The 18,823-nt window shown below is 37.4% G+C and overlaps 1 protein-coding gene across 2 annotated transcripts in view; it reads left to right on the top strand.

Annotated features, from left to right (window-relative positions):
- The window catches only part of LOC131064419 (triacylglycerol lipase 1), a 97,911-nt gene that overhangs the window by 45,958 nt on the left and 33,130 nt on the right, over nucleotides 1–18,823 (top strand). For both annotated transcript variants that reach the window (XM_059221386.1, XM_059221385.1), the window contains exons 3-9: nucleotides 5,247–5,366; nucleotides 11,017–11,157; nucleotides 11,286–11,396; nucleotides 11,516–11,659; nucleotides 11,760–11,800; nucleotides 11,916–11,995; nucleotides 13,459–13,554. In XM_059221386.1, the coding sequence (XP_059077369.1) occupies nucleotides 5,247–5,366; nucleotides 11,017–11,157; nucleotides 11,286–11,396; nucleotides 11,516–11,659; nucleotides 11,760–11,800; nucleotides 11,916–11,995; nucleotides 13,459–13,554 (733 nt within the window). The remainder of the gene's footprint in view (nucleotides 1–5,246; nucleotides 5,367–11,016; nucleotides 11,158–11,285; nucleotides 11,397–11,515; nucleotides 11,660–11,759; nucleotides 11,801–11,915; nucleotides 11,996–13,458; nucleotides 13,555–18,823) is intronic.

The raw sequence follows: 18,823 nt of genomic DNA on the forward strand, positions 1-18,823 counted from the left end.
GATGACCTCATTTTTCACATTGAGAAGTGTACAACAATCAAAGAGGCTTGGGATATGTTTCAGAAATTGTATGGTCAAGTTGATGAAATCAGAGGTTACAAAATTGACAATGAGCTCACCAACTTGGATCCCAAGAGTTTTGATACAATCCAAGATTATGTCACCAAAGCAAATGAGCTAAGAGCAAAGCTTAAGGATTGTGGAATTGAGAAAAAGGATGCTCAATTGATATTCAACTTGTTGGACAAGCTTGCACCAGAATATGCAGTATTTGTGTCTAGCTTCCAAACTTATCGTTTAACAGTGGGGAGTTCCTATGTTATGCCTTCATTTGATGCTTTCATAGAAATGTTGATATTGGAACAATCTAAGTTGTTGAACATGGGGCTTCTCAAGTCTTCAAAGTCCAAGGCTTTGGTGGCTAATCAAGGGAATCAAGGAAGTCAAGGCAAAGATTCCAACAAGAAGAAGAAGCAATCTAAGTCACAGCCACAATAGGAAAAAGGACAATCATCCTCTCCATCTCAAGGCGATTTTTCATCCTCTTCCAAGAAGGGGACACCACCTAAGAAGGATAAGCCAACTTGTGCATATTGCAAGAAGTATGGTCATGATGAGCATCGATGCCACACCAAGCAAGTTGATGAGTTGACAAATCTTCTCAAGAAAAACAACATCAACTTGCCATCCGCCTACACAAAGAAGGATTCATCTCCTTCCTCTTCCTCACAGTCTAAGGGAAAAGGACAAGCATTTGTGACTACTACAGGTTCTTCACAGTAGTGGATACTTGACTCAGGTGCCTTTTATCACATGGGTTCTACAAAGGAGCAGTTTTCTTCATTGGAGCCATCTAAGGTATCTCACATTTACATAGGTGATGATACACAAGTCGAGGTTGAAGGGAAAGGTTCAGTTGACATGGATGATGGAACATTTGAGAATGTTCTCTATGTTCCTAACTTTTCTACCAACCTTCTCTCTATCTACCAAATCACTCACTATGGGAATGGGAAAAAGGTTGAGTTTACACCAGATTCAGTTGTGGTAAAGGAACTTGATGATGATGCCTTGGTAGCAGTGGGACAAGTCAATGACAACTCAAGGCTTTATTCATTCTCCCACTTTGTGCTAAGTTCACCTTCTAGGGCCTTGCTTACTCATTCAAATTCCGAAAGTAAGCTATGGCATGAGCGGTTTGGTCACCTCAACTACCGCTATCTTCAGCAGCTAAGCACTAAAGATATGGTCACAGGTATACCTCGAATCAGTTTTTCAGAGGGTGTATGTTCAGGTTGTTCCATGGGCAAGCATCCTGAGGAGAAGTTTGATAAAGGGAAAGCTTGGAGAGCTTTGGAAGTTCTTCAACTTGTTCACAGCGATGTAGTAGGTCCATTTCCAGCACCTTCATTGAGTAAGGCCCGCTATGTCCTCACCTTCATTGATGACTACTCTCGCTTCACTTGGGTCTACTTTCTCATTCATAAGAGTGAAGTATTTGACAGATTTCAGGACTTCAAGACTCGTGTGGAGAAGCAATCTAGGAAAGTGGTGAAGATTCTTCGCACAGATAATGGAAGGGAATACGTGAACAAAAGACTTGAGGATTTTTGTACATTTGAGGGGATTGATCTTTAGCATTCTGTCGCTTACACTCCACAGCAGAATGGAGTTGCAGAACGCAAGAATAGAACTCTCAAAGAAATGGCTAACTGTTTGATACATGCACGTTCTCTTGATCCCGCCTTTTGGGCAGAGGGTATCAGTTGTGCCACACACATCCAGAATCGAGTTCCTCACAAATCTTTGCAAGGTATTACTCCTTTTGAAGGTTGGGCTGGTAGGAAACCGATTGTGAGACATTTCAGAGTCTTTGGGTGTCCAGCATGGGCTCGCATACCTCTACCTGAGACAAGGCATTGGAACCTCAGAGTCGGCCTTGCATATTTGTTGGATATCCTGAGGGTGTTAAGGCATATAGATTGATGGATCCTGAGACAGGGTCCACTTGTAGTTGAGGAGCCTCGTTCTCCACCTCTACCTAGACCTCGTTGGGCTCGATAGACACTTGAGTCCGCGGGTTCTCTTGTTGGGGATCCTTCAGATACACAGAGAACTCGATCACAACATCAGGATCTACCACATGCATTCATTGCTACCGCTTCCGATCCACAGACATTTAGGGAAGCATCAGGGGTTCCTGAGTGGGACCAAGCTATGGAGGAAGAGTATAGTTCCTTGATGAGGAACAACACATGGGATTTAGTCCATCTCCCTAAGGGGAGAAAGATGGTTCGATGTAAGTGGATCTATCGGACCAAGTTTGCAGCGGATGGTAGTGTGGATAAGTATAAGGCTCGGCTTGTTGCGAAAGGTTTCTCTCAGGTTGCAGGTGTTGACTATACTGAGACCTTTGCACCCGTAGCCAAGATGAACTCCATTCACTTGACACTTGCTATTGCTGTAGCTCATGGTTGGGCTGTCCATCAGATGGATGTGAAGAGTGCTTTTCTTCATGGTGATCTTGATGAGGAGATTTATATGGAGCAACCACAGGGTTTCATCCAGGATACTTCATTGGTTTGCAGACTAAGGAAATCTCTCTATGGCCTTAAGCAGGCCCCCAGGGCTTGGTATGCCAAGATGGATTCCTTTCTTCTCTCTGCAGGGTTCACCAGTTGTCATTCTGATCCAAATGTCTACATTTTGCGACAGGATGACTCTCACTTGATACTTGTGCTCTATGTTGATGATTTGATCATTACAGGGAGTACCGCATCCATCATTAGCAGGGTCAAATCTGCTTTGCCTGACAGATTTGCTATGACTGACTTGGGTCTTTTGCATTACTTTCTCGGGATAGAGATTTCACAGTCACCTTCCGAGTTACACTATCGCAGCCCAAGTATGCTCTTGATCTGCTTGCACGTTTTCATATGGCTGATTGTAAGCCTGCCCCGACTCCCTTTCTTTCAGGTGTCAAGCTTGAGCCTTAGTGTTCTTCTCCACCAGTTGATGCCACTTTGTATCGTCAGCTTGTGGGTAGTCTCATCTACTTGACTCATACATCCCTGATATTTCATTTGCAGTTGGCATGGTTTCCTGCTTCATGCAGGAACCACATGAGCTTCATTGGAAAGCCGCCAAACGCATCCTTCATTACATCCAGGGTACACATCACTATGGGATTCACTATGCAGCAAGCACAAGACTTCGCTTGGTTGGTTACACAGACTCCGATTGGGCTGGCGATCTTGATGATCGTAAGTCTACTTCCGGTTACAGTTTTCACCTTGGTTCAGGCTCCATTTGTTGGTAGAGCAAGAAGCAACATGCTATTGCTCTCTCTTCGACTGAGGCTGAGTATCGAGGAGCTGTTAACGCAGCGACTGAGACCATTTGGCTTCAGCAGATTCTCACAGAGTTTGGATTCACTACTCCACGGCCGACAGTTCTACATTGCGACAATCAGAGTGCTATTGCAATCTCGAAGAACCCGGTCCAGCACTAGCGGACCAAACACATCGAGATTCATATGCACTATATCCGAGAGCTGATTCAGGAGCAGGTCATTGATTTGCAGTATTGTCCTACAACAGAGCAGCTTGCTGACATATTCACCAAACCTTTCACCGAGAGTAAGTTCCAGCAGTTGCGAGCTCTCTTGGGGGTGCGGGATGTGTCATCAAGGGGGGTCAGTTGACTTCTCCTTCCTCTCTTATGGGGGGGGACTTTTTCCTCTTTGAGGTTTTGTCCTTCTTCTTTGAGAGTCTTTTGTACTTTCATCTCTCTTTTGGGGGGGAGTTTTTTCCCACTGGGTTTTCTCCCTTTCTCCGTTTGTGAGAGATTGCATTGCATGGTTTTGCTTGCATATTGTACATGGTTACCTTTCATGGCCTAGTAGCCGGGACCCATTTTGCATTGTTGACTTGAGTCTTCATTCCCCTAAGTTGCACTTAAGAGGGGGTGTTGGTGTAAATAAATATTCATTATGGATATTATTATACTTTACTTAAGTTAACTTAGGATAATGCATCTCTTCGTAGTTTGGATTTGAGACACTTAGGGAAGTGTGCACATAGGGATAGAGCTTGTAGGAGAAATTCCACCTTTTGTGGTCTTGTTTTGTTGTTACACTCCACATTCGGTGGGTCATCCACCTCTTGTGGAATATTATATTATTTCTCCTACCTACCCCTAGTATTTCTTACCTACCCTTGTTTCTCATTGAGCCACATGTCATGATTGTGTGCTCGTACATCCATATGGCCTTGCCTATATAAGCATGCCTATATTCATTGTATTGGATGAATCCAGTTGATCATTTTGCATATTGATGAGAATACAGTTTTGTTCTTGTCATTCTATTGTCTCTCTTTTTATGCTTTTCATTGTGCCCTTGATCTTGGCAAAATCCTACAGTAATAAGGAGATTGTCACATGCATCAAAGTTCATTTTATAAACCAAACTATGTCATTAATTAAAATGTGGAACTGTCCACAGTAGAGAAGAGAATTGTCAGGATCAACTTGCTAAAAGATTGGTTTACAAAGTTCTGCTTTGAAGTGGACTAATACATTTGTCACTTTATGGCCTATATTCAGAGTATAGGCAGTATAGGCACTTATTTATTTAAAAATGTTCTCATTCCCAGATAATATCTGAGAATTTCCATTGTAATTTAGTGAGTTTTCTTAATGGGCCAATATTGTTACACACTTGAAAATTGGACCTTAACTACTAAAGCAATAATATAATTCTTTAAAGTGTGTGATTAGTCATCCTTACACTATCAATGAGTTCTACTTGAAAATATGACGTGTGCAATATCAAAATTTATTTATATAAAAATGTTCTCATTCCCAGATAATATCTGAGAATTTCCATTGTAATTTAGTGAGTTTTCTTAATGGGCCAATATTGTTACACACTTGAAAATTGGACCTTAACTACTAAAGCAATAATATAATTCTTTAAAGTGTGTGAGTAGTCATCATTACACTATCAATGAGTTCTACTTGAAAAAATGACATGTGCAATATCAAAATCTTATCTTGTATTTTCATTTGGTCACCTTGTGAATTTGCAGTAAAGTACATTATCTGACCTTATACTTGTTCGAGTGCATCAATATAAGACATGGAAAATATGTTAACTATATAGTTGTTTTAGGGGATCCAGTGGCAAAATGATATGTTTTAACAATGTTTTCTAATGTCAATTGTTTGATCTTATGATTTTTTAGGTAGTTACAGAGGATGGTTTTGTGTTAGGAATTCAACATATTCCATATGGGATACATGATGAGGGCATTTTAACAATTGATTCAAGACCACCTGTGTTTTTACAACATGGATTATTTCAGGTGATTTCTCAAGACTCAAATCATTGCATATATTCCAATTTACTTCGCTTTCTCTTCTATCCTTGTGAAATTTTTCCTATTACAGATAAAAGTTTAATCAACTAGGTCTTGATGGTTCAACATTTATGTGAAAGTCATTGCAAACAATAAAGAACAAACTTGATATGGAAATATGAATTGTTATTTCAATATGAATTTTCAAACCATATTGCTATCAAGATTTCAAGAGAATAATGGCTATGAGGTAGAGGAGGGAAGTTATTTCCATATTATTACACTAGAATCATGAAATCCAAAGTCACTGAAGTGTTGGATCAAGAATTTGAACTCTGAGATTTTGAAAAATATATAAAGCTAGAGTCTGATTTTGTATTGTGAGACATCGCTTATCTAATTAGTTGTCTTTTGCATAATATATTTTACTTGATTTCAGTTTTTTTCAAAGTAATCTTTTTTGATGATCAAGAAGATACCTAGGTAGCTGTTTACAAATTAAATAATATGGTCAATGTCTTATCATAATATTCAAATATTTCTTTGCTGCTGTCAAAAAAGTTCATGATGATAACATTATAACAGACATGCAAATAATTATGTCATTGACGGTCAAGGAGAATGACAACATTTGGAACTATCCACTCTTACTAGATCTTTTTTCTAAAGTGAGGAAGGATGACCAAATCTCATTAACAATTGCCAATGTGTCAGCTGAAATGGTTGTTAGTCAATGTAAAAAAAGTTGAAACCATATTTGACAGTGGAGCATGAGGAGAAAGAGAAGTTCACAGCAGAAATTTCTGAAGAAGAAAAAAAATGCAGGCAGGATGAACATTCAGAACTCTCTTGTGTAATGGAAAATGTCACATCTCTAGAGGCATATGGGATGAAGTCCTAAAATGAATCTACTGAAGGTGTTGTTGCTGTTAATGATGAAGTTTAGCTAGCTGAAGATTTCATAACAGCAATTAATGATGAGCCCACACATCATTCTAGTGATGACAATTCAAATATGAGAGGGATGTTCCCATGCAGAAGGTGTTCAAGAATGATTCCCAAACAAAATCAAGTGAGAAGGAGCTGCAAGATGATCCAGAAAGTAGTGAAGCCTATTCAGACATGAGCAAAGTGACCTTGCTGATTTGGATCAAAGGTCTAGAGAGTAGCAAGAATTGAAGAATCAAGTCTTGGTCATAGAAAAGAAAATGTTATAAGTCTTGACAAGAGTTGATGGCACATTCACATTTATTGAAAATCTTATCTGGAAAGCCCAAGTTGAGAAGAAATAGAAAGGCATAGAAGGAGGTTCCACTTTTGCGATTTGCAATCAGTCGAAGATGCTTGGGAAACAATGAAATCAGATTTCCTACATTGTTGTTATATAGGGATCATATGGTCAAGTTTGCAAAAGAGACCCTTGATGCGTTGAAGGGAAAAGAAAGAGAAGTTGATGGGCTCACCTTTGAGCTTAAATCAACTAAGCATTCACTACAAAGTGTCCAAATGATGCTTCTAGAAGCAAAGAATCTGCTTGATGTTGTAGAACATTTTAGGAAGCAAGAGAAAGAAGAAAGGGCAATGGAAATCAGCCAAATAATTGAAGAGCTTAATAGCTTTGAGATGGATTTTGATTTGGGACGATTTCCATAGAAATCAGAAGTTGTGTATAGGGTTGGATCGATAGGAAGATTGGTTGGAGCAGGAAGATAAAAATAATTTTCAGCTTGTTGATAACCCATTGTTTGAGATGGATGCAAAGTTATTCTTTGATAATCCACTCTTAGAGTTGGATGATGGGACACTTCTTAATTCTGATAACACAAGTGATGACAATAATAAAATATGTAATCTAGGTGTGGTGTTTAGTCATGGGGTGGTACTAGTTGATTTGCTTATTGGACCACCCAAGATCATTGATGGCATGCAGATGAAGAGGGATTCTTCTCAGGATCAGTTTCTTGATTCACATGAAACTTAACATGAATCTTAGTGATGTGCAAAATCATGTGATCAAGCACGATCAATTTTTTGTGGTTAATCTTCTTGGAAGACCACCTAATGATGGGGAAATATATCATGGGAGGTTATGGATCAAAATTTTAGAATTAATTTTGCTTTTTTCTTTGTGAACAGCCAACATATGATTCCATTTGTATACTTTCAAGTCGATTGGAGAGATCTTTTAAGCAAGATTTGTAGCATTGCTCATTTTGGGACTCTTGGGAAAGTAATTTCAGCTGATAGAATGATCGTCTTTGTTGAAAGATTTCAACTTTGCAGCAGTTGGTCCTCTTTCAAGGTACTGATTTTGAAAAATCGAGTTATAAGTTGCTGATTTCAGACTTAAACAGCTGCAAGTTATGCAATTTAAGATCTTTTAGTGTAATGTCCCCACTTTTAGGTCTTCTTGAAGAGTGGCTAGTATTGTCTTTCAGGGTTTGTGTCAGCTGGTTTAGAGGGGGTTTTTGATGTCACCAATGAGCTCAGAGGATGTATTGGGGTTGATCGACACTTCCTGGAGTGGTTTTGGACAACACATTCAAGACTTACTATTTTTAGTAGTTACTATTTATAGTAACTGCTATTTTTGATAGTTGGTCATAGTTCGGTTGCCCCTCAGCTTCAACATGCAGTATCTTCAGTTTCGGGATTTTTATAGTAGGTGATTGTTTAAATTGAAGATATATTGGCAACTAATGATGTTTAGAGTTATTATTTTAAATAACATTAAATGCTAAAGTTAAATTAAATATTTAACTAACGTTATTAAATATAATATAAAGTTTTAATATTGGCACTGTGGGAGTTATAAGGTATTGATTTAAAATATTAATGAAGCGATTATCTTTTGGGTGCCAAGGGAGTCATAATGTGAATTTATTATTAATTTAAAATATGCAAACCCTTACTAGGGTGTTGGGATGAAAGCATTATAACAAGGCACTCGGGAGTCCATTTGACATATACTTGGGTTATTTATTTTTGAGAAGCTTGAGAGCTTTGGCTTTCTTTTACAGGAAATTGAGGACGGAAACCCTTGGAAATCAATGGATTGGACAAAAATCCAACTCCGCATTGAGAGGTGAATCCACCTAGGGTTCATCATTGAGCATATTTGCAGGTTTTACATCATTTTGGAGCTTCAACTAGCTAGGGTTTGAAAGAAGGAAAATCATATCAGCTAGGGTTTGAAGTTTATTTACATGTGGAAGACATATTGCTTCAGATTTGGAGGTTTAAATTGTAATATTTTCATAATACCTTGGATGGATAGGGTTTGGACTTTGGACATTAAACAAAGGAGATTTGTGTCCAACTTTCATTTAATTTGGAGATGATTTGAGAATACATCATTGCAGGTTGACTAGGGTTTGTTCACCATCATTTTGGCATCATTTTGTGAAGGAAAAGAAAGATTGAGGTGGCTGATCAGATTTATGACTTGCTGAGTTTGTGTGAAAGGTCTATATTTAATTTCATTGGAGGTATTTTGATGTTTATCTTGCATAAGGCATTGCCCTAATTGGAGCGCCCACTTGAGAGAAGCATTTTGGCATTTTAGAAGGTGATTTCTTCATTGTCTAGGGTTTTCTTTAACCCTAACTCGTAACAGCACTTCGGAGCAGATCTGAGTGCCACATTTGGAGCAGCATTCTTGGTGGTCTGACTTTGTGGTCACTTTGCATTAGGGTTTCAAGCCCTAAATTGGGCGCCACTCCTAGGAGGGCGATTACAACACTTGCTCATTTTTCCATGATTTGGTATGTATAAATCCTAGGGTATCAATCTGATTTGTGACTGTAGCATTTCTAGGCATGATTGTCATGTTTTTGCCCATGTTTGGATGTAATTTCAGACTTCTATATTCTGACTTATGACAGCAGAGTTGTCATTGGAATTTCAGACTTGTGGTGTGCGTTTATTGGTCATATATCGTCCATTCCATGTTGTATTTCATCTCTGATATTGGGCGAACCATTTGGCATAATAATTTGATGTGTTTTGATATTATTTATTGGCTGTTATAGTGTCTGATCAGTCTGAAAATTAAAAAAGAAAATCAGAAAATTAGGGCAGCAATCAGAAGTTTAAAAATCAGAATTTTAGATAATATCCTATTGGGGATATTACAGTGGTATATTGTTTGACAAAATAAAGGAACTGGTTGCAATTTGGGGTGGGATACTTCATTTAGTCACTTGAAATGGTTAATTTTAGGGTTCAAATGAAGGGAGCAGCTATTTCAACTAACCAAGTTATGTGCTGGATGGTAAACCACGCACCAAGTAGTTGTTATTTCTTACTTTCAGCTTGCATTTGTAGTTAGGACAGCAGATCACTATACAGTTATGGCCATCATGTTGAAGTGCAAGAACTTAAAAATGAGAAGGTTAACATTAACTTTCTCAAATTTATCCAAATGGTGCATCAAAATCATGTCAATGGAGGGCAAATTTTCAAGGAGTTAATTGAAATCTTGCAAAGATTTGGTTCTCTTCCTGCATGAAGAATGGAGGTCCTAGTTTAGTGCTTCAGATGTTTGAGATTGCAATTGCTTGAGGGCAAGCAGTTCTGAGGAGGGAGGACAGTAATGTCCTCAGTTCATGAGTCCCATAGGCTGATTGATAAGAGAAAGGGGGATTTTTGTTTTTGGCAATGAGCTCAGTTAGCAATGCTGATCACTGTGACACTTTCAGAAGTGTTTTTGAACCCTTGGAAAGTTCTCCAAACTCCTTGGAAAGTATTTTTAGTAATTCAGTTGGCTGGCTTCAGTCATCTTCAGTATAATTCGAGTGTGATCAAAGTTTGATTTCAATTTAGTTTCAGTGCTTTTCGCTGCTTAGGTGAGTTATTGAATAATTAATTAATATATCAGTAATGTTGTCTAATGCTGAGAAATAATTAAAGGACAACTTAGTGTAAAAGCTTGTTGGAAAGTTATTAAAGTACCATGATTGAGACCAAACTGAGCTTTTCCAATTGTCCTTTATATATATATAGAAAAGAAACATCTGCAATAGAATATTGGTGTGTATCTTCCATATTAACCATCAAATTTAGAAAAGAAACAACATCTGCAATAGAATATTGTGACTCATATATTACCTGCAATGCTTGTTTTGTCCACATTAAAATCTACTTCAATTTTGTATTCTTCAGTTGTGAAATATTGTGTTTTAGGCTTTCATTATAAAATGGTATGCTTTGATTAGAAGTGTCTTGAGCTGAAGACTTAAACTTAGTTAGCACTCTACGTTTTCTTACATTGACCATAACTGTTTTTAGGTAAATAGTACATTATTGCAAACTCAATATTTTTGTGTTTAAAACTTCCATGAGTTGCATGGCTATAAATGTCTTAAGCTGAAAGTGTAGACTTAGACCCTAATAGGGTTAGAAATACTTCATCTCCATTGGAAACTCAATTTTTTTTTGTACATTAACAGATTATTTATGCATCTAGTTGAAGTCTTTTTTTCCTTTTCCATTTGGAGGGAAAACAGATGGCCATGGAGAATAGAATGAAGCAACTGAATTTGTCTTGATTCCTACCTAAATGGGATTTGTCTGTGGTCACAGTATCATTTGTTACCTTCACACTTAAAGTGGAACTGTTACTTATGCGTTAGGTGGACTTCTGATGTATAATCAGGGCGGGGACACTTGGTTTCAGAATTCAAAAGAACAATCCCTTGGATTTATATTAGCAGACTCTGGGTTTGATGTTTGGGTTGGAAATGTACGTGGTACACGCTGGAGTTATGGTCATGTCTCTTTGTCAGAAGACAGCAAGGTAAATATGCTATCATCTGAAATAAGCTTTTAGGGAGTGCTGCTGCTTGAATTGTGCATTTTAAAACTAAATGGAGTGGATGCTCTTATAGTTTCCTTGCTCTCTTCATTCTATCCATCCTGTTGCAGGCCTTCTGGGATTGGAGTTGGGAAGAATTGGCAGCTTATGATCTTCCAGCTATGATTGAATTTGTATATTCTGTAACAGGGTCTAAAGTTTATTATGTGGGCCACTCACAGGTTTGTGTGCTTGTAGTGACATATTCCCATTGACATTTACATCTTTACTGATTTTATACTGCTAACTTTCTCATGGCAAGTGCATGTAAGGATGTCATGAATTGCATTTATTATGGCAGGGTACTATTATGGGACTTGCCGCTTTTACTCAGTCTGAGGTTACAAATATGATTGGCGCCGCTGCTCTTTTAAGCCCCATATCTTATTTAGATCACATAACTTCCACTTTTGCCCGCACAGCTGTAAATATGCACCTTGATGAGGTATATCACATGAATTATTCACATATAGATAGGAAGAATTATTAAACTTTTGCCAACTGCAAAAGAGATTGAAAGTGACACTTGGATGGTTCTAGTGTAGATGATGATTTCAATGGGAATTCATCAAATCAATTTTAGAACGTAAGAGTATTTCCTTTCCTTATCTCCTGTCAAAAATATTTGTATGTGGCTTCCTTCTCAAATTAAGTTTCCTTTATTTACCGTGAACTGATGTTGAGACCATTGTATACCACAGTAAAGTTGGCCTTCAGTTAGTGGATTATGTATGTGCATTGGAAGACTCAAAGTGTGGAAACCTGCTTACATCTATAACTGGTCTCTCTCTCTCTCTCTCTCTCTCTCTCTCTCTCTATTTGAATGAATAACTTGTTCTGCAACCGTTGAAATTCACATGATGATTAATATTAAATGCGATGACAGGTTGTTGCTATTTGATGCTGAAACCACTGTCCTGCAAAAATACATTCCGGAAGTAGTAGAAATTGCCAGACTTCTGTATTTTTAGTCTAACTAGACAATATATTCATCTTGCATGTCTATATAATTGATTTGGTGAAGTTCATAGTTTGGACCTTTTGCTTTTAGTTAACCTGATAAAAAGGAATGAACCAGAAAAACATATGACAATTATCTTTTGCCATAGCAGTATAGTTATTTAAGGGGATGTGTAGTAGTGATATGCCATCTAAACTAAAATGTGAATCCAATTCCAGTTTTATTGGAGCTGAATTAGTAAACGTGAAGGGTATCTGTCTCAATGGGATCAGCTTTAAGTTTTTAAGCTAGCAAGCTTCAAAGACCATTTGAATTTTTTTTTTTCACAAACAAGCTTGGCAATCTCACATGTAATTGATGAGCAATGTTGGAACACACAGGATGGTTATTACATTAATGATCTATGTCTATTGCATTTTTGAACAATAATAGTGTTTCATATCTTGGTATAAAAAGCAAATGTGTCTCTTCCAGTTTCTTATAATGAAAATATAACATGCTTGATATCTAAATAGCTGCACAAACAAATAACCGTAGACAAACTTTTCTAAATTATACATTTATATTTTCCTGCACATCCCAATGTTATCCACTTTATTTATTTTAAGTGAGAAGCTCAATGAATTTTACTTTTGTTTTTCTCAACAGCTTGGTCAATGTCATTGTTTCTCTTTGATACCTTTCTCTGCTATTGTTCTTGTGTGCAATGTGATTAACACTTGGTTAGTTGAGTCACTCTAATTATCAGAGAGCAATGTAGTTGCTTCCTTTGTTGCAACTGATTAAATACTCACCTTATCCACATTGCGTCACAAATTGCATTGTACTCAACATCTATAGATGATAATGCAATAATTGATTTTTTTTAAGTTAACGAAACATTTTCTGATGTGGATTTCCTCTCATCAACTTGTCTGATCCAATTAGTAGTAGTGAATCATGTTAACATAAAACCTTTGTTCTTCACAAATTCAAGTCTGAAGCTGATAGTTGTTTTCACATAACTTAAATTTCCTTGGTAGCCTTTCAATGGATAACAGATGTAATACACAAATTTTGACTGACCTACAAAAGCATAATTAATAGTAGGTACCATTCTTTCCAGAAATATCATTCATGCCCCCTCTTAAGGACCCAGAGTTTCTGGAATGTTAGAGGATCTCATAACCCTTTAGTCTCTATACTATATATCTGTGACTTTTTTCTTTTTACCGACTTCTGTAGTCTCTAAAAAGATATTATTATAAAAACTTTTGGGCTGTTAAATTTTCTGTGTTTTGCAGGTCCAAATTGCTGTTTCAACAACTCAAGAGTTGATTTCTATCTACAGTATGAGCCTCATCCATCATCAACAAAAAACTTAAAGCATCTTTTCCAAAGTATGTTTCTGAATCCTTTAATCTATTTGTTTTTTTTGTTTTAGATCATTTTGTGTGACAACATATGTGCACACCTTGGTAACTTACATTCTTTAATGAGACTAGTGGAACTTGCATGTTGCATCTTTATAGTAATAGGAAGGACCTCAATGCCATGTCTTTGATGACAGCTTATTGGCATCTGCGGCTCTTCCAATACCAAATTTGAAACATATCTTTAGCTTAAGGTTATTGATATACATGGCTGATGTTCTATTCTTTAGTGCTGTTAAAATCAACCTCTTTTAGAAAAAAAATTAATGGAGCATCTACTGTAGATAAGCATTGGTCAACATGTATGAACTAAAGAGTGTACAAGAGCCTGTTGGTATTATAGTGAAATGCATCTGCTGATTGTTGGTGTACGTTTTATCATACACCGAACATCAGAATAAAATATCCAATGACACTCTATCCTCTCTTGAAAAACCACCGCTTATGTTAAGATTATGAGAAGATCATATGGCGATTCCAAGGTTTCTTTTGTCAGGTCTTGACGTGTGGATAAGCTCAATGGGCGTTGTGATATGCTGGTAACACACAAAGGGACTTACGCTTGGCTTGTTCAATTCACAATGGGGATTTATCGTTTGAGTTCTTGATCATGGATTTCAAGAAAACTGAAAAGGAGATAAGGGTTTAGAAATTCTAATCTATTCCTAAGAATTCAAGAGACAGTATTGACTAGGTGACTTCAATAACAACACTTTGCTTCGCCACGCTTAGGACAACTACACAAAGTGAGTGTGATCTTCAAGGGATATGCTTATGATTTTCATACTTATGAACAATACCTAGGTTACCGGGTTTGCCTTTGGGCCCCCCTAGTACGAGTCTGGGTTCGACTGGGTCCGTGGTACAGGTCCGGTTCGACCAGGGTTCGAAAAACCCAGAGTTGGGTCGAACCCAGTCGAACCCGGGGTCGAACCCAGTTGAACCCGGGCGGCCCGTAAAGTCAAAAAACAATGCAATTTTTTTTTCTTTCAATTCCGCCTTGTAAAAAGTGAAAGTTATAACCTAAAAAAGTAGAAAATTAGACGTCTTTAAAAAGCAAAAAATTGATGCACGCCATGGAGTTCCGTGTGGGTTTGAAGGTTGTGATTTGGTGTTGGCGCTGCCCCGGGACCTTGTGAGGGGCGCTGCCCCTCGACCCCGCAAGGGGCTCTACCCCTTGACCCCGTTGGGGGCGCTGCCCCCAGACCCTCGCAAGGGGCATTGCCCCTTGACCTCGTTGGGGGCGTTGCCCCAAACCCCCATTAGAGAATCCATTTAATGATCAAACTTTAAATTGTTGAAAGTTGAAACAATGATACTTGAATATTTTATCATTTTGATATTAAACTTGATGTATATGATGCTATTATGGTATGATCATGATGTTATGATTACAAGTTTATGTTGGTTTTGTTGTTTATATGATGCTATGTGACATGCTAATCTTAATTCATGCTTATAGGTTGCATATATATATATATATATATATATATATATATATATATATATATATATATATATATATATATATATATATATATATATATATATATATATATATATATAATTTACATGTTTTTTTACTAACGAACCCAAACGAACCCAAACCCCTTTTAAAAATTTTGCCGTACCGGCGTACCGGGTTTTTCGAACCCGAACCGGTGCTCGAACCCGAACCGGTAACTTAGAACAATACCAATAATTGAACAATATTACTCAAAGTAGAAGTTAAATCCTCCACAAAATAAGCTCAGACTAACTTTACACAATGAACAAAAATCATCTGTTCATCAAAAGTGTAAGTGAAAATTCACCATAAATCAATACTTATCAAATCTTGGATTCTTCTAACATACATGAAATAAAATCTAAACTATGATGAGGGATAAGAACCATGCCAACTCCAAAATAAGAGAGGTAATCACCATCAATTAGAACAATGCATTACTTATTACTTTGGCAGTTGTATTGTAATGGGCACCCTAGAATGCCCAAAAACTAAACCAGTCGCTAATAGGAATTTGGTCAAACAGTTTGCAGCCAACTGCTTATTTCACCGTTTAATGTTTAAACCCCTTATGGCTTCGGAAATGAAATGCTCGTTTGTTTTTATGTCTTTGCATAGATTTGAAATCACATAACATGAACAAGAAGGAAATTACAATAATATGCAAATTGAAGATTGAACTACTGTTGATAAGATGTTATTTTCAGAATCAATAAAATCAAATACATGGCAGATTATCAACTCACTAATTATTCCAGCATTATTGACATAATACTCCAGCAATCATTTTCAATCTTGCTGCTACAGTGACATGAATAGTACCCGTGTGAATAGTACCCACGTGAATAGTAACCGCGTGAATAGTACCCGCGTGAATAGTGTTGCGGCAATATTAATTTGTCTTCAGTAGGTCCAATATCTTCATAAAATCATCTCCTCAAAATGGCATAAGCATCGGACAAGTAGGGAAGAAGATATGAACAAAACATTAAATCTGCTTGTAGCTGGAAATGCACCCAATCTGCTTGATAATGAAGCTGATAGCAATGGATTCCAAAGGCCAAACCCCAGGGGAATGACGTCTAGAATGTCACAAGAGAGGATAGACGTCCTCTAATGCCAAGAACGGATCTGCAACTCACACATACCATTTCTTCTCATATTCAACATGCCGAATGAAGCCACAAAAGCTTCCTTTTATTCTTTCTCCAAGGGACGACCCAACTCACTTGAGCAATGTGGGATAAAAGATGTGCAATATAAAGCATATTAAAATATTCACTTATGTCTCCCTTGGGTGCCCCTTTGATTTGCACACATCCCCATAAAATAAATATTAAAGTAACACTTTAATATTTTACAATTAAATTAAATGTTACTTTAATAACACTTCAGGCATTAAAATATATTAGCAATCGGACTCCAAATAGCGCGAGTGATAGCTCGTCGGAAAGATCTCGCCGAAAAGTATCGAATCCAATCACCAAAACTAGCCTCCGTTGTGTCTTGCTGACTTACTAAAAATAGTAAGTATGCTTGAAACTAAGTAAATCAACTCCGTTTTGGCCCAAACTGGAAATGACTAAGCCAAAACACTCCAGGATCCCCTTAAACCCTTCGTCAGCCCTCAGGACCATGTAGAGATAGGCTAACGCACATACACTTGGTCAACTGCTAAAGTGGGGACATTACATGTATGCAACAATTTACTTATCTCAATATGTTTTGCAACATGCTCTCATGATTTACAAATGAGGGGATGAGCTCAATTCATAGGCTCCCCAATTACAATTCAGGGGCTAGGATTAATTTTCAATCAATGGTCAAGATTATAAAACAAAACCTTATTTAGGGTTTGTTACAACTAACTACCCTTCGGCCAATGAGAAAATTAAATTAGAGGACAGTTGTCCTTCTGGCTAAATATAAACCAATAATAAAATAGAAGGCTGTTACATTGTGAAGTGTACCTTCTAGAAGCTTCTGGATAAGTCAGGTTCATTGAACCTGGACATGTTGATCTTGATTGTTGAATGTCTTTCTTGAATTCTCCAATTTGTGTCGAAAAATTGCCCAAGTATGGAAATTTGTTTGGCATAGTCCTCTTACCACTATCTGATCTTGATTGGGAGCTTGTTTGTAATCTCCCCATTTTCATGAGGATTAGTTCGCAGAGGGGTTTGGCCTATATTACTTGACCATCGTAGGCCAAGGAGTTGATGAGAGGGTCGCTTGGGCAGCTGCTAGTGGCTTCACTTTTTAATTTTATATGATTTTTCGTGAGATAATGAATTCTCACGTATGATGTCAGGTGTGTTGCACTTTATATTCATTATGATATTTTAATTATCTAAAGTGCAATTAAATAATAAAGTCACTTAAATAATATTATTATTATTTAAGGGGAATCTTCCTGAAAGATCAATTAAATATTATTTTATTTCTTCTAGAAGGTGCCCGACCTCTAAAAGGAAAAGAATAAATAGAGGAAGCAGCCTCATTGTTGAGCAGTCAGGAATTGATATTTTGTATTGATTGAATTTGTGGGGCCAAGGGGTTTCTGCAGATCTTTGTCTTTGGGAACGAAAACTCCCATTGATAGCATAACTGAGGGAGTGGAAGATCTCTTGAAGGGTTGCATATGAGGAGGTGATACTTCAGTCATCTCATTGGTACTTAATTTGTGGCCAAAAGCCAACCTGCTAGGTTCGAACTTGAGGAGACATTGGAGACTTTGGAGGCAATAGGACCTCATTGTTTGTCTACAAGGAGCTGATTACATCTACTTCGCTTCTGAGTTAATCTCAGCAATTTTCAGACTTATATCAGATTGGAGGAGAGCCACGATTTTGCTCATTTTGACCCATGCTTGCATCTGCATATTAAGGAAGGCAAGGCGATTTCTCTAGGAGCATTTTGGAGGTGAATTGAGGTGGTTTCGGGTTATATATCAGTCTAAAGTAAATTTGCACCAGCCTTCCCATATTCCACGATTTTTCTCATAACTCCTTGGTGGGGCATTGAATTCATTATTTGATTGGAGCGCCCACCTTTGGGAAGGACCATGATGAAGTTAAGTGCTTAAAGAAGGCTTTTTGTGTTGGTATTTATTTATTATCAGACTGCAGATCAGAACAGGGGCGAATTTGAAGAAAGGCACGATTTGGCAAGGTGAATGCACATAGTGGAGTGATATTGCTTGTTTTTTCATCACTACACCTAGGAGCTTCGTTCCAAGTTCATTTGGCATTAAGATTTCATTGTATTTCAGTTGCATGCAGGAGTTAATTAGCTGCCATTAATACTCAGAAAGTCTGAAACTATTCTGTTGTAAGCCAAGAGTCTTGGCCTTTGCATAATCATTTGTAATTCAGGATTGCATTGAATGAATAAGTCAGTTGTGAGCTTACATTTGCTGTCATAGAGTTTGTTTCATTCATGAGGATGCATGACAAATGTTTGGCAAAATGTCATCTAGATGATCATGATGTTGTATGCCTTATTAGTTTATAAATCATCTCTAGATTCATTGTATTGCATTCCTAGCAAAACTGCATAACACGCAAAATTGTACTAGCTGTCCAAGGCTACATAACATTCAAGTTATTCAGTCTGAAAACTAGAACAACAGATTGCAGGTTTGATTGCAGGTTATTAGACAACTGTTTGACAATATTCCGTACACATTTCAGTCTTATAACAGCAGGGGATATTACAATGGTATCAAAG

Source organism: Cryptomeria japonica, chromosome 5 (assembly GCF_030272615.1).
Source record: "Cryptomeria japonica chromosome 5, Sugi_1.0, whole genome shotgun sequence".
NCBI classification, from domain to species: domain Eukaryota; kingdom Viridiplantae; phylum Streptophyta; class Pinopsida; order Cupressales; family Cupressaceae; genus Cryptomeria; species Cryptomeria japonica.